Consider the following 16369-nt stretch of genomic DNA (forward strand, 5'->3'; position numbering starts at 1 on the left):
ATTGTGTTGAAACCTGATTGATTTAACAGAAATAGAAAAAGCATAGAAATCCAGACGTCACCTCCTGCACGCTGAGTGTGGACCAACGATAATCTTCCTTCAACAAAAATGTAGACTATAATAAAAGACAGTACTAATAAACAGCAGAAGAGCAAGCTGGACTTGTAACTCACTGGCAGTCAGTGGGAGTGGTAGAACAAAACATGGCCACAGTGATCGTGAACAATTATTAGATGAAGCGAGAATAAAGGGTCAGCTCACCAAAAACAAGCTAAAATGCAGCATTTCAATTCAGAACAAAAGTACCTGAAGTCATTTTGCTGGTAGCAGAGAACAGCTGTTTGTTCATGTAAATACATTTGCCTACACACACACACACACACACACACACAGGGGCTTTAACATCAGACAGATGTGAGAAGTGGTTGAAATAAGTTAATAAGGTCAGGAGGCCCACAGTCAGGCAGATAGAACAAAGACATGGTTTTGACTTTTGGCATGTTTGTGCGTTTGTGTTAAATGTGTATGCTGTGTGTTTGCAGTGCATATGTGTGTGGGGGCTCCTTGTTATCATATGATTTCCACATGAAGCTGCGCCTCATTACAATTTGACAAACAAAGGAGGCAATTCACAGACAGGAGTTCACATAAGGGAAAGATGTAAGGATTTATTAAGAGAAATCCCCCTCAAACACACACACACACACACACACACACGCTGAGTGTGTACACTGTGGTATCACAGTGGGGTGTGGCTACAGGTGCAACCAAACACACTCCAGACTACACCCAACTGGTCAGCCTGGTATTATGTTACACACTAAAGGAAAAGAATGCTGAAAATTTACAATGTAAATGGTGAACAGTGGGGACGTTAAGGGACGCACGGAGTCCATGTACTTCCAGTAACCTCACAGCAGATCTCCAAGCTGAGACAATGGTTTGAAAGATTTGAATGTGTGTTTGCCTGTTTTCACGGGTTAAACCTGGGACATGAAATCATATTTTTGTGCCTCTGTGCGTCACATGATGCAGGCAGGAGCAGCTACTGGCTCTCCACTCACAGCCATTAGGCAACTTTTTAATAGAATTAGAACATAGTTCTTAAATTCTATTAGAAAAATGTACTTCATTTTTGTAATGACCTGTACATGACTGTGTTCTTAGTGTACACATGTACTAAAGAGCAGGAATACTGCAAAGACAAAGAGAAACTCAGTCTGTCCTCATCGATACCTCCAGCCTTTCAAAATGAAAACAGTGAGTGTACTTCTCTGGCCACATATCTACGTGTCCATGGGGGCATGTGAGGGGTTTTCCCTGTAAACTGTGTGTAATGTTATGAATTCATCTGTTTACCCTTTTATGCTAAAGTTAGCTTTGGTTAAAAACAAAAGTTAACCACACAAAAATGAAAGTTATAGAGCCACAGGGACTCAAATCCTGCTTACTTGGGTGACGGCCTGCTGCTCTGGCAATCAAATTCTGTTTGTGCAAATGTACTGTTCATTGTCCACAAGTAAGTCCATATGTGTCCTATCTGAAACATAACTGTGAGTCGTATCTGGCGGGTGCACTATCGACCCAAATGGGACGTTTTCTGAGGACGTTATGCAGGAATGCATGTAGCATCATAAAGTTATAATCAAATAGAAAGTTTATATTACAAGATTTACAATAAGTGAACTTAAAATAATTGCCATGTATTGTTTTGTTTTGTCATGGATACACGAATTCCACATCAAAGTAGCTGACATGCTGAGGGGAAAAAACAGACCTGGTAGAGCAACCAAGCAAAAAATGGTTTCCTCGAAAAGATGCAGAGAGAGAGAGAGAGAGAGAGAGAGAGAGAGAGAGCGAGCGAGCTTCTCACCTCCACACACTATCATTACAGGAACACCCCATGTTGAGACCCGAAGCCATTTTGGTGCTGAGGCTAAGTGCTGCAATGAGTTTAATAGGGGTTGACCACGTGAGACACATCCCTAACTGCAGACACACAGACGTACAGTACGGCTTGTGTATGCACAGACACACAGCCATGTCCATATGTCTGCTTTTAAGTCATTACACACACACACAAACACACACACACAAATGTTTAAATGAATGTATGTGTATGTCACTGCTGGCACACACATCACTGTACCCAGGAGGGCTTTAACAGCTGGTCATAAATATTTCCCTTTTTGCAAATCAAAGTTTGCTTGTGTGTTTGTGTGTGTGAGAGAGAGAGAGAGAGAGAGAGAGAGAGAGGAAGGGGAAAGCAGCTCCAGAGTCCAATATTGACACAGACGAGGAGTGTCCTTGCATTAATATTAGATGATATTCACTAATATAGAGGAATGTTCATTTAGTTCGCTCCGCCTACAGCAGCACACACACACAGGAAGTCATCCTTCTCTGTGTTTTTACAGCCGTATCTATCCTTGAACTGTTCCTTAGACAGCCGTCTGCCCAATTTGTCTTCACAGTCTAAAGGTGGACGGTCCAAAGAGCCACTGATACGCTGCGACACACCTAAGTTCACAAAATGTTCACGATTCATTAACCACATCAAAAGCTCGCACATTGCAAAACAATGTGACAGGCGTTATCTGAACAGGCGTATTTTCCCTGCATAAACTCAAAAGCAGCAGAAAACATCCTGTAATGATCCCCGGCTTTTTTTTTACAGAGTAATATGTAGCATATACCAGCCTGAAGCTCACCGGCTAACCTAACATGGCAACCTGCAGTGATGACAAGCCTCCACAGAATAACCGCTCAGGGCACAAGTCAGCTATTCCTCCTCGTGAAAACAACATTTCTCTTTTTTTGTACAAATATGCTTTTTTTAATTCACATGGGTTTGTCATTGTGATTCTGATCCTTGGCACTGTTTTATGCAGACTTCATCTCCTTGGTGTGCAGCGCAGTGCTTTCATTGTTGCAGACGCAATGGCAGATATTTCATTTGAAAATGAAGTAACACCCTTTAGAAACACACATGGACAAATCTACAGACGTTATGTCTACAAATCATTTCAATAAAAGTCACTTAATAGTGTCTCTCACCGCAATGCTCCCTGGGAGTCGTAGTCTACTTCTCTCCTGTGGTTCATATGGACACAGACAGTCTGTAGTTTGCTTTTTGGGAAAACTGAAATGGGCAGTCAACCTGTACTGACTTTTACTCCCAGCCAAATATGACCCCACCCATTTCACCACCCTACTGATGCTACAAACCCACACACACACACACAGACTTTTACGACCATTGCTCTCTGATATTTTAAAAGAATTTGTCCTTCTGATTTTGACCCTTACATTCATTACTCAGGGTTTCAGATCCTCAAAGTATGACACAGTGCTTTCATTGTGTCAAAAATTGCAACACTGGCAGCAGAGATCTCCAAATTGCAAGAGCCCGTCACGTTAATTAAGCAGAGAAAAACTTGTTTCATGCACCCGTTTGGGAAAAGCATGTGAAAATGAGACCCATCTGAAAACCATTCTCACACTCCAAACCACACACGTCCTACATTTTTTTGTGTGCGCTGTAAAAGCAATTATTGTGAAAGCACTTTCTCTACATGGATCACAATGTATCTCCCTGAACGCAGTGAAATTGCACTTTGATTTTTCTGACTGTATTGTGTAGCTTAACATACGGATAACAAAATCTCATTTGTGCAGTTTCGTGCATGCGCAAGCACCTGCTCATCGCATTCAAGAGGTACATTTATAATACAGAGACAGGGACATGAACCTGTGCATGTTAAATATGTGATAATTATTAGAGTATAAAAATTAACCCTGAAATATTTAAAGGATCACCAACAAAGAGGAAACATGGAGGAAAAAAAGCATCTGCCTACGCCTCAATTAAGTCTGAGAGAAAAATATCTATACACACTCTGTGTGGGTGCGTGTGTCTAGACGCACATACACACATACACACACTCATTCCAAGGGTGTGTGTCTGTAAATCTACCAGAATAAAAATTTGCTGAATATAAAGTGCCTCTTGGCAGAAATTAAAACAAAATCAAGAGCTCCTTCAGTGAGCCGCAGACATCAACAGATGAAGGATTTCTTTATTCCAGCTTCCGAAAAGGTCGAGCTGTTGTAACACTGTGCAACATTCTATGTTCAAAAAATGTCAAAATACCCAAGGAATCTTAAGAGAAAATAAGAGGGATGAATAAATCAAAGAGAAAAAATTACATTTTCTTAGGAAAAAGAAAGAACAGGGGGACGAGAGAGATGAGATGAAGAGGATGCAACAGAGAGACCTTCCATTTTATTAGTGTGTGTGTGTGTGTGTGTGTAGAGAGAGCCTGGTGGGCTTGACACCTAACTGAGGGTGACACGGTCACACACGGAGGAGAGCTGAGAGCCCCCAGCTCTGCCAGCCAGTGCGGCCCTCACACAGCACAGCTGGCCCTGTCACCTCCACTTATCCCGCCGGCCACCACATGTACAGTAACCCTCTGTGTGTGTGCGTTTATGTGGTACAGTGCTGGGTAAAAGCCAGATGGAAAAGCTTCTGAGTGTTAAGGTGCATCAAATTAAATTTTACTGTCCCATAAACCATAAATTATCTGTAAGGGTTGCCAGGTTTGCTGTCCAGCACCATAACTGCTGCTGAGTAAAAGTGAAGGGTATCTTTGTGAGCCAAATCAGTCCCTTCATTGAGAAACATAATCCAGATTATCAATCCTGATTAATTATAAACAGTTATAACTTAATATTGAAAATGATAACTTCTTTTTATTCATAAAAGTTCTTTTATCGGCTGCATTTACATGTACTTGATAGAAGAAGATAGAGGAGCCCGCAAAAAAAACAGCAAAAAACACATGAGACTGCACAGCTACATGTTAGTGGCAGGCACATGGCTGACAGACTGCAACCTTGTAGACAAAGATAAAAAAACGGATGCTAAGTAAAAGGACGTTTTGTAGTTTTGTCGCTGCTCAGCTCACTGCAGCTCAAGGAGAACTCCCCGACTCTGTCACGTTGAATCAAAGCCTTCACACCTACGCAATGGCTTGCTACATGTTCCTCCATCTAAAAAGAAGTTTACCACCTGTGCTGCTGAAAATAATCCCCACCAAAATCAGCATTTTGTCCTTCTTGAGTGATATTTTCTACAAACTACACTAGCCTAAAACTAAGATTAATGCTCTGTGAGAAATGTGTCAATGGAAAATCATAAATATGAATATATATTAGCACCAGGATTGTTTTTGAACAAGAACATATTGATCTCTGATTGGCTGTCATGAACCCAACAGGACCATGAGGGACGAGTGCTACATTCATATGTGTCAATAAAAATAATGTAAAGTATAAAGTAAAGTATGAGCAAGGTGGAAATAAAACAGCTCCTTTAAACTATCATGGTACATAGTCTACATTTATTTTTAATGACTGTTTTTCCCCTTCAAGCTGCTTTAATGTCTGAACTGTGCCCACCAAAGCTGACAACTTTAAACTCCAATTATTCCTTGATGTCGTTTTTATTTAAAATTATTATGATATGTAAAAAGAGGTATGAAAAGCCAGGGAGGAGGGCGAACCTGCCAGTCCCATAAATCTACGTTTTGTTGTTGTTTTTTGTTTTGTTTAAATAATAACGTGAGTATATTAGCCGATGTTTATACTTCCTGTATTTACTTTATATGATGTTTGCATTTATTACATTACCATCAATGTATGTCACAAACAAGTAACAAGCTCAGCTGTGATGCAAATATTGTAAACAATCCAATGAACTTTTAGCCACTATGTAAACTTGATGAAGTCACATTAAATATAAAGATTTATCCAAAATGTAATAATATTTGGCAAGATGCCTCTTTCATACAGATATTTGCACTGAGGAGAAATCGCTGACACTCTTCTCTAAGAATACCAAACAGAAGGTGGCCTGTACAAGAAGCTTCAGCCCTGACCTTTTTTTGTGTGGAAGAATGACAATGAGGTCAGTCTTCCTCAGGCGATGTGAGTCAGACCCTAACACACACTGTGGCTTCAGAAGCCATTGCAGGGGGTGATCCTATGCTCAGTTCTCCATACAAAGACTGTTGTGTATTTTTAACGACGCTGATATCGCTGAGACCCATCCACGGTCACTGAGCGTGGTTGATGGTAATTCAGAAAAATAGAGGGGGGGTTGCATCATCTATTAAATCACAACCTCCAGGTTAAGTTTATTTGTAAAGATAATTAACCAAAGAGAGTAAGAAGTGAACAACGCAAACAGAAAATGGCAAGAAAATAAACAAATAATGACATTATGCCGAAAGTGTGAGAGAGAGAGACACAGTGAGAGGAGGATGGAGCGTTTTTTCCTCAGGCTTTTTCTGTCTCTTTCTCACTAGCCTTTGCTCCCTGCGTTCATCTTGACAGGCTGTCAGGGAGAAGGAGACCAAAAACACACTCAAAGAAAAAGCTTTGCAGCAATAAAAGCCAACTGAAGCAGATAAGTGAGCATGCAGACTCAGATCCACTTCCCAGTCTCCTGTCAGCCCTCTGTAGATTTTTACTCTCCGAGACATTTAGTGGATGTTCACATTCACAGGTTCTGAGTAAGTGAGCATGAAGTGGGTCTAACTCCAGCTCAAACACACCTTCATGAAGGGACCTGGCTTCTTTTTCTTTGTCAAAGGGTATTTTACCCAGATGACAGCTATGTCTGCACGTTTCAGCTCCTTCTTCTCTTCTTTAAAAGTAAAAAGTACAAAGGATTATTAAATCCCCTGCTGGACTTGTTTACCTGAAAACCTCCTTTTACTGTCAACTTTACCATGTGAGTTGTTGAATTAAGCACAGGAGCACCAGGTTATATGGTGTTAAATAGGTTCATGCAGGTGTTCTGGGGTAAAAAGGTTTACTTTGAATGTAAACCCTGAAGGCGTTTCACTGAGAAGGTCTCTTTCTATTCATGTTTATTTGATTGGTGAATAGTTTTAGCTAGTTATGCTCCTGTAAACTGGATAACTTCAGAAAAAAAAACATTTATAAAACAAACAACTGTTATTCAGAAATAGCTTTGGTCACTGACAATTTAAATAGGCATATTGAAGTTTTGTAAAAACATCCTTTTACATCACAGTCACTGAATATACTCTTAAATGGATACTGTAGCCTATTAAATGAATTATTTATTATTTTTATTTATATTTAGAGAAGTTTTAATGTATATCAGAAATCCAGTTTTAATTGTTCACTGGAATATAAGGTTTGATTTTGCATTCTGTGAGTCAACAGTAAACATTTTTTTATATATATATTGTATATTGTATATGTCTACATGAGCCATATTATCTCAAAGGCCAAATCATAATGAAGTCCCTTTCAGTCTTTGAATTGCAAATAATTGGCCATTGTTTCCATGTCATTTGTTGAGCACAATTCATTTGTCATGTGTCCTCTGAGGGTTTGTTGTACAAAAGCAACATACCTTTCTAAACACTCCCACAACCCACCCTCTCCCTCTCCGTCTCTCTATTGTTCCAACTCACCCATCTGTCTCACTTTTTAAGCAACTACATTTCCCAGGGTGCACCTGTGGGCACACAGCACACAGCCACAGCAGCAGTGGCCTGGCATGCTGCCATGCCCAGTGGATATAATCTTTAAACACACATGCCCAGATTACACCCCATTTAAACAGTGCTCTGTCACCTCTCCTTAGCTTAGATTTGGTTTCACACATGATGCATTCAGGGACCATCAGAAAGACTGGTCTTTGTAAACATGCCTTTCAGGGTTCAGAAGGTTAAGTAAAAGTAACAACACCACAATTTTAAAGAATTTAGTTAATCTGTGAAATCCTTCACTACCTAAAAGTAAGACATTATTACCAGAAAGTATTTAGAATATTCATTACACTAAAACACTGTGACAGTTGAATATATTATTATTACTGAGTAGCAAGTAAATGCTGCTGATTTTTAATATTTTATCTTAGATAAATAAATAATTGCATTTTATATTTTCTCTGTATATAATTCTATATTGCTGCAAGGCAACTGTAGTTCAAGTTGTCTGATTAATGTAATGTAGTCACTCAAGTAAAGTGTAAGTACCTTTGCACTGTACTTAGTGTAGCTGTGTAAACCTACGTCTGTGAACAGCGGGGGGTGTGGTACATTTCAAAGACATTAGCAAATTAAGTTAAAGTGATACTCCTGATAAATCTGGTTGTCGTTATTTTAGTAACACCTTTAGTAACGTGCTAACAGCAAATGAACTGTCTGTAACAATCACATCCTGCTTCATTAGGGCAGTAACACTTTTCTTTGTATGACAAAAACTGCACATTATTCCTTTAATAATTCACGCATGCAGTTGCCCGCAGATTGTCCCTTTAACTCTGAACCATGACAGCTTACCCCTGCTTAAGTGACTGCTCAGCCCCATTATTATCTCATTAGTTGGTTCCCCTTTATTCAAGAATACTAAGGTGCTGCTTAGTATTAATTAAGTGTTAATGACTGTCTGAATGATACACACTTTAATTCCATTAATACTCAAGTCTCAGTGAGAAGAAGAGATTTGAGACATTGCTCATTAAAATAATAAGGCATTCCTTAAGCTTAATCATTACAACCACACCATTAACCCTCACACATCTCTGACAAAAGGTGAAGACCGAAAAATAACATGTCCTCAGTTCCAAAAAATGTCTTCAGTTTCGAGGTCTAAAGCGGGTTCTCACAAAGGTACAAGTGCAACAGCGTTTACACACTCGGCCTCCTCCGTACCATTAATCAAATACTCTGGAAAGTAAGATTGTTCAAATATGACCTTCCACACAAAAGCAACCACTATTGAGGAACCAGGAGGAATTCACTGAAGGCGGGTCTGAGTAAACATTCCTGCTGCTCTAAAGCCTCAAACACCTCTCACCAGCCTGTGTGTGTGTACTCAAAACACAAGACTCCAATCCGTGCATGAACCCACATGGCATCGGTGTCCAAAGAACTGTACCAGGGAGGTCAGGTAGCTCACATAACAAAAGGAACTTGCACACACAAACACAATGGAACACTTACATAAATTTTTAGGTTGAGTCAGGGACGCCGTGTGCAAAGTTTAAGGAAATGGAGGACTTTGGCCACTAGTAGAACCAAAAGAAAGACAGAATTACAAGGAGCAAATGAGTCAGAGTTTATCATTGCAGTTTCTGTCTTTTATCTGTAACTTTTAAAGGAAAAGTAATAAAGGAAAATGGCAAATACATTTTTTGAAAGTTTATTTGCTTAAAACAAAAGTTAAGTCATTATCCGCATGAACCAAATCAATTAACTGACTGTTTCAGCTCTAAATGAAACCAACATAAGCTGCTGAAAAGGACCGTTAAAACAAATTAGACTCAATCTGAGCAGTTTTATCCAACTGCTCAAAGTGAGTCCAGCCCTTCTTACGAACTATAACAAGCATTTCAGCCTCTCATGAGGCTTTCAAGGCACAAACATTTCTGCTGAAAATCATCCAACGCTCACAGATAATAATTAGCCTCTCTCCCATTACTTTGGATGCATGCACGAGTTCCCATGGGAAGAAAACAACAAAGAAGTGACTTGATATTAAAGATAAAAAATAACAGAATAACAACAGCCATGCAAAAAAAATGGCCTTTTTAGGAAGTTAGCTTCCTCCCCTGAGGATCTAAAATAGTTTGTCCTTCAAAGCTGTCACTGTTTCACAACCTGCACAAAAACAAGATGAAACAGTTTTGTCTTCAGAAACACAGTCCGGCTGGAGGATAAAAGCTGTGTAACCAGAGCGATGGCAGTTTGGATCCCTCTGGCAGGGTGTCGCTGTAAAACAGCACAGCGCTCGCTGAACGTTTTTCTGTACAAATAAAGGTTCTAACACACACACACACACTCGCCTTCTGTCGACATTCACTTAGTGCCAGTGGTGTATTTTGCTTTTCCACAGATTGCAACCCCCACCCCCACCCCAAAGAGAGCAGCCCGCCTCCCACAGGGCTCCTGGTTGGCATGGATCAGCCCCCGAGACAGCTCCACACACATATATTACAGAAGCAGAGGGTGTGTGTGTGTGTGTGCATGCATGTGTAATGAAGAGTGTATGTGGAGATTTACTGCGTTGGCATCCAGTCTGGTCAAACGGGTGGATGGCTGCCACTTTCCCCCACCAGCCTCAGATAAATGTGCCATGTTTTGTTTTCCTTTTTGAAAAGCCCATGAAAAGAATTAGCAAGATGAGAAAGTAGCAGGCAGATCTCTCGGGGCATCCATCTGTCCATTACTGAAATAAAAGCTGTCCGCTCAGAGAGGGAGGCGTGATGGAGGGATTTTGTTGACTTGATAAGACAAGGATTTGGTGTTGAGTACAGTGGGTAATCGAGGGACTAGACAGACAGGGAGATGGACGGATAGACAGAAGGAAATCAGGAAGATCTCTTCATTTATTGGCACTCTAAACCAAACTGGATGACAGTGCACATCATAGTTTAACGATAATCAGAAGAGACATTTGTTGTCTTTATGGTCCGAGCCCACGCTGTCACATCCTTCTGCAAAATCAGCACGGCTCCCCTCAAACTCATTCATTAATCAGCAGTAAACAAAAGGAAATTAACCAGAAGCACGCAGCAACTAATCATGTGACAGTGGCGAGCACCACCTGTGAACTATTGAGCTGTAACCAGAAAGCAGATACACAAATAAATAAAGGTTAAGCTGGAGCTTGGTAAAACTGGAGCTGCTGTTATGTGTGTGCTGAAAGCATCTTCATGAAAACTCTATAACTGCACCTACAAAATGCTATAGAGGAGAGGGGTTGACATTTCCTTCTCCGGCAATGTAAAGACGATGTTTTTGAGTGTTGGCAGGCGTATTGGACAAGTAGTTTGTTGTCTTATGATCCACTCAGTTCAGTAGCTGAAAATAAGTAGGGAAGGAAATCTTTCACCTGGGGCCCTGCTGTGGTCATACCTACATAGGGCACTGTCACTTTTTGAGGGGTACTCGTCACCAAGGTAACCATAAATGATGGAGAGGGGTGGGGCAAATTTGGCTGGGTTTGAAAGGGTTTGTTTAAACTTAATCCATAATGCCTAAATAATACTGTGAGGCAAAATGAAATGTAAACATGATGACTGAAAGTTTGAAGTCCTATCCACCATCCACCTCTTCTACCTTTTTCCATGAACTCTGGGTAACCTTTGATCATCCTGGCCATTCTACAATAACGTGACCATCTTCATGCAGTACGTCCATATCAAAGGAATTTGCAGTTTATATGTGCAGATATAATGGAGGAATGGGCAGCAGTGGCTCAGTGGTATAACGGGGTTTCCAATAACCGGAAGGTTGGTGGTTCAATCCCAATTCCTCCCTAGTCACTGTTGTGTCCTTGGGCAAGACACTTTACCTGCATAGCCTCCAATGTACTCACTGGTGTATGGCGCTCTTTGCTGGGCTGCCTTAAGCAATTTCCCCATTGTGGGACTAATAAAGGTTTCAAATTTAATTTAATTTTGAAATAGATTAAGAAACCTTAATATTAAGAAACCCCACAATGAGGAAATTACATTATATATATATATATATATATATATATATATATATATATATATATATATATATAAAATATATAAATATTACAATACCACACAGACCACCATCACAGTTGTTACTATCTTCATTGCCACAATTACTGTAGAAGCCTACAGTGTATACACACCACGGTTTCAATGTACATTTTTCTACATAACATAATGCATTGATAAGAAGCTGCACCACAGAAATGATACTGTGAAACCTCTAACTCTCGACAAACTTGTGTTATCTTGGGTATAGTAATCATGGTAAACCAATGATTAACAGCTTCTGCTCGCTGTAATTCTTATTTTCCAGTCACAACACAGCCGCTGTAATCAAAACTTAAGTCAATGAAAACCCAAACTGTAGCCTCACTGACTATCTAAGAATTAGCACCCTGTTTGGAGAAGTGTTGGAAGTAAAAAAGCAATCTGCCACTCAGACTCACACCTCTCTCTCTCTCTCTCCTCCGCAGTCTGTCTCTCTCCGGCACTGCCACAACCTTTCAGCGATCAAATTAGCTACACTCTCTTACCCAGAATATGTGCCAAAGGAATCAGCAGTTGGGCTATAATTGCTACCAACTAATAATGTTAACCTTTCTATGGCATATAGCCCGACTTTATTATCTGTGCAGTTCAGGGGACAGAGACGAAGCTCACTGTGTCGACAGGCTGCATCCATGACCATCACTGAACTGTAATAAACTGTATGATGTCCACCTTTATTACCTGACCTTCTTAAACTTTTCGTCTCTAATAACATTAACAATACGTTCTGAATACACACACTGCCTTGTAAAGGTATGAATTTTCCTGCCACCAATTTTTTTCTTTCATTGTTAGATTGTATTGTCCTGTAAGTTTGTATTGGCAGCAGGTAACTACTTTGGATATGAGTTCAAGCTGCGTAAACACTCTCAATTTTGTAGTTTTGGACTGTGTCAGACAAACACAGACACAAGGTACACTGTAACGTGTTTGCATACCTGATCCTTGATATTTTTGAAGTGAAGTTTTAAGTTGTTGTTAAGTCTTTGGTCTCAGACATTTCAGTTTCTGAGTAAATCAGCCTTCAAATGAACAGGTGAACATCTCACTCTTCAGTCTGAGCACTGATAACCATCTCTACACTCGGCCCTGAAACTCCTCACAGGTTACAATGAATGTCAACAAACAGACACAGAGAAATATGCACACACACATTTGTTATTGTGGTATTGCAGTATGTTTATCATACATCTCCATCAGATTCAGTATCATTATTGGATTGCTATTTATAGGTTAGGTGCAGCTTGGTTTGACTGGGTGTAACTGCAACCCTCCAAACTGTTACATTTTAGGGAGGGGCCAGCATCATCCTCTGCTGCTTTCCACTCCCACTGAATCACTTAAACACTAATTATACAATAAATACAAGCAGAAGCACAGCAGGCAGTAACATGATGCAAAACTAGAAAATAATTCATGCTGACTTTTTAGAGTTCAATAAGACAAACGTAGGACGGCAGGATAAGCCTTGTTTCCTCTTGTTTATGCTGTGTGTGATACCTTATGGCTTTATGCTGATCACATCAACTGAAGGTCAGAGATTAAACCAGCCTTTTAATTTAGCACTACGCTCCTTCATTAGGCTGCGACTTCTTCTCACTAAAAAGCTCCACTACCCTACTGGAATCAGGCCATGAGAATTGTTATAAAGCGGTCGGATGGGTAAGTAGGCTAGGTGACAGGTCAACGCACAACATCTGGACACAGAAATGCGACCAAAAACAAGTGGAGCAGCAACACCCCGACTCCGCTGCTGGCTAATACCGCCGATAAAAGCAAGATTAGGAGCCGGGCAAAGAGCCGAGGAAACCCGGAGAGGTTAGGAGATCAGAGGCGAAGAGTGGATGATAATCTTGCCATAACATCGGGATAGGTCAATATAACCGGATTAAACCGAGCTAATGAAATACACCACAAATGGAGGACTGCGGGAGGAGACGGGGCGGCTGGAGAGAGAGAGAGAGAGAGAGAGATGTATGGATGAGAAAATCCAAAATAAAAGCCGACATGAACTAATGGGCAAAGCAGGAAGAAGGTTCAAAACAGGGTTTTTTCACTGCTTTAATGAGGCAAAGGCAGACGCATGTCCGCTTCGTTAATTGCCCCTGCATCATCTATGCTGCCATGCCATAAACATTTTGAAAAATCATAAATATGTCTTAAGTCAAACTGCACCGGACAAATCTAAATCCCACAGTTTTCCTCCGCATCCAGGAGCGTCGTTTCAACAAGTACCAAGCCCGTTAGGAAGCGAGCACCAAGGTCTTTTTCTGTGTCGACCCCCGCCTGTGAGCTACCTTCCCCCTAAAATACAAAATTATATCCACTGACATTTCCCCAATGCAGCAATGCGCGCTCCCAAAAGCCGATTTCCAGGGCAGAAGAGTGAGGAGGAGGGGGGGGGGCGTCATGTTTGGTGACTGAGAACGCGCATCGCCCTCCCCCCCTCATCAAAAACTCAATCCGGAGCCGCGCACGCGGGCACGGGCCGGCCTATAGCAGGGAAGCTGATTGGCTGAGCCGCAGCTCCATCTGCACACGTGACATGTCCTGCTTACAATAAATAAACAGCTATAGAATAATGTATAAAATTAGGTAGCTGCTTCAAAGCGCCCATACTCTCAACAACACAACACTCAGCAGTCGAACAGGTGCCAAACACAGAGTGTGCAGGTGAAACACCTGGACACAGACTCAGCGTGCCACCAAAAACTTGGAGCAGAAACATTTTGGATATGTCCGGAGGGAGGCGGGCAGCGCCAGGCAACAGCCCTGCGCAACAAAAATGACAGCTTCATGGAGACCCTATAGGACTTCCAGTGGACATTACAGCCCCGGTCTAGTGCACTACCAAAAGCCAAACGAAAACACAGTTACCGGCACTGTCCGGCCGCCCGGACCACGCCACACACGCGCACACACACAATGCCAAGCGAGCTTACCTACACAGTGAATGAGTTTGTGCCTCCAAGAGTCAAGTTCCTGCCGAAAGCCGCGCCTCTCTATCGTGCATTGCTGCCTTTTGCACAGACTCGCCATTTTCTATCGGCCCCTCCCGTGGGCGCGCACATACTGCTGGGTGCTTCCCTGCGCGCACGTCACCGGTGGTTTTTATTCTAGGGCTGGGTGGAGAGCGATATGAGGGGGACGGGGCTGCAGCATCCCCCTTTCTATAGCGCTCATTTGTCCCACCCACCAGAAGCACCCCCCTCCCCTTCATCTCTCACAGCATCTCTGCGCGAGGAGGTGCTGTCATTGGTCGTTTACTGGGATGTTTGTCTGTTTTAATGTCGTATAGAGCACAGCACATGGCGCCTGTGCTCCAAATTTGCCATGGCTTAAAGCTATGTGTGTCAAAGGGCGCGGGTGTTCCGGGGATTTAAAATGTGCATAAAGACAGCACATTGTTTAAATCAACAGATGTGTTACAGTGCAGTAAACTGAGGCCTAGGTCATTTCATCAGAGCTATATATATATATATATATATATATATATATATATATATATATATATAAAGAGGCATTGTTTTCAAAACTGTATCATTTAATGAAAATAACAGCTGCACTGCTTATTGTTGTTCCAGAAAAAGCAGGACCCACACACAGGAGAGCATTTCCAACCTCAAACCTCTGAGAATTTACATCTGAGAAGACCAATCATGGACCAACATCTTGGTTAAAGCAGTGTCTGTACTTCATAGGAATACTCAGGAAGGTGAATCTATCCCAACAGCTGCTTGTGTCCTGTTACCACAGCACCATTGAAAGTGACCTGACCCATGGCGTCCTGGTGTGGTACGGGAGCTGCTCTGTGGCCCTGCAGAGAATCATTAAGACTGCAGGAAGAATAACAAAGTGGATGACATCTTCAACTCCCACTGCCTGAAGAAAGCTCATAATATCCTCAAGGACTCCTCCCACCCCGCACTCCATCTCTTCAAACTGTTGCCCTCTGGTCTTACAGGTCCACCAGAACACACACAACCCGGTGTAGGAACAGTCAGTGCACTAACTGTAGAACTGCTGTTATGATTTGCTGCAACTATTGTGAACTGATAGGCTTGGCACAGTGTGTGTGTGTGTGTGTGTGAGAGAGAACGAACATGAGTTTCTTTTCTTTCCCAATCCCGAGGCCGGAACTTGGAATTTTGTGTACTTTGTACAGTGACAATAAAGTCTCTTGAATCATGAGTATACCTAAAAATCCCAACTGCAAAAACCAACAAAAAGAGTCACTGAAAACAGTCACAAAGGTCAAATTTATGAAGCTGTCTTGTGTTACAGTGCAGCCTTAAATTAATAATCGCACAACCGTTTCCACCCATCCTCAGTGCAGTTTCCATGGTCTGCATCTCTACAGGACTTTCCATAACTGAGAGTAATTTTATACTGTATCCAGAAATTTACTAATATTCCATCCCAGCAACAAAAAAGTTATAGAAAGTGTATAAGGAATATTTCATAGTTCATTAAGCAGTGGGTTATTCATGTCTGACAGTATAATACTTAATATTTCGGATCTATCTGCAATCTGTTCAAAAACAAGCAAATATATTTATATGTATTTTAACTGCACAGAAAACCATCTTAATCTGTTCGTTACGATCATTGTAGCGCTTTAATGTTTGGCCACTGCATGTTAATATTTAAAAGAAGTTCTCCCAGGTTAATCCCAGCCATGGTTTCCCCAGAGAAACAGAATGAGGACAGAGTTTTGTTTCATTTAGGTCACCTTGATTGTGCGTG

The 16369-nt window shown here is 41.3% G+C and overlaps 1 protein-coding gene across 1 annotated transcript in view; it reads right to left on the reverse strand.

The window, feature by feature from the left end:
* Positions 1–14662, reverse strand: part of lcor (ligand dependent nuclear receptor corepressor) — a 59601-nt gene extending 44939 nt beyond the window's left edge. Inside the window, exon 1 of the mRNA XM_028410633.1 lies at positions 14566–14662. Within this exon, the coding sequence (XP_028266434.1) occupies positions 14566–14662 (97 nt within the window). The remainder of the gene's footprint in view (positions 1–14565) is intronic.
* Between the last annotated feature and the right edge of the window lie 1707 nt (positions 14663–16369).

The sequence above is a fragment of the Parambassis ranga genome, chromosome 1 (genome assembly GCF_900634625.1).
Source record: "Parambassis ranga chromosome 1, fParRan2.1, whole genome shotgun sequence".
Lineage (NCBI taxonomy): Eukaryota > Metazoa > Chordata > Actinopteri > Ambassidae > Parambassis > Parambassis ranga.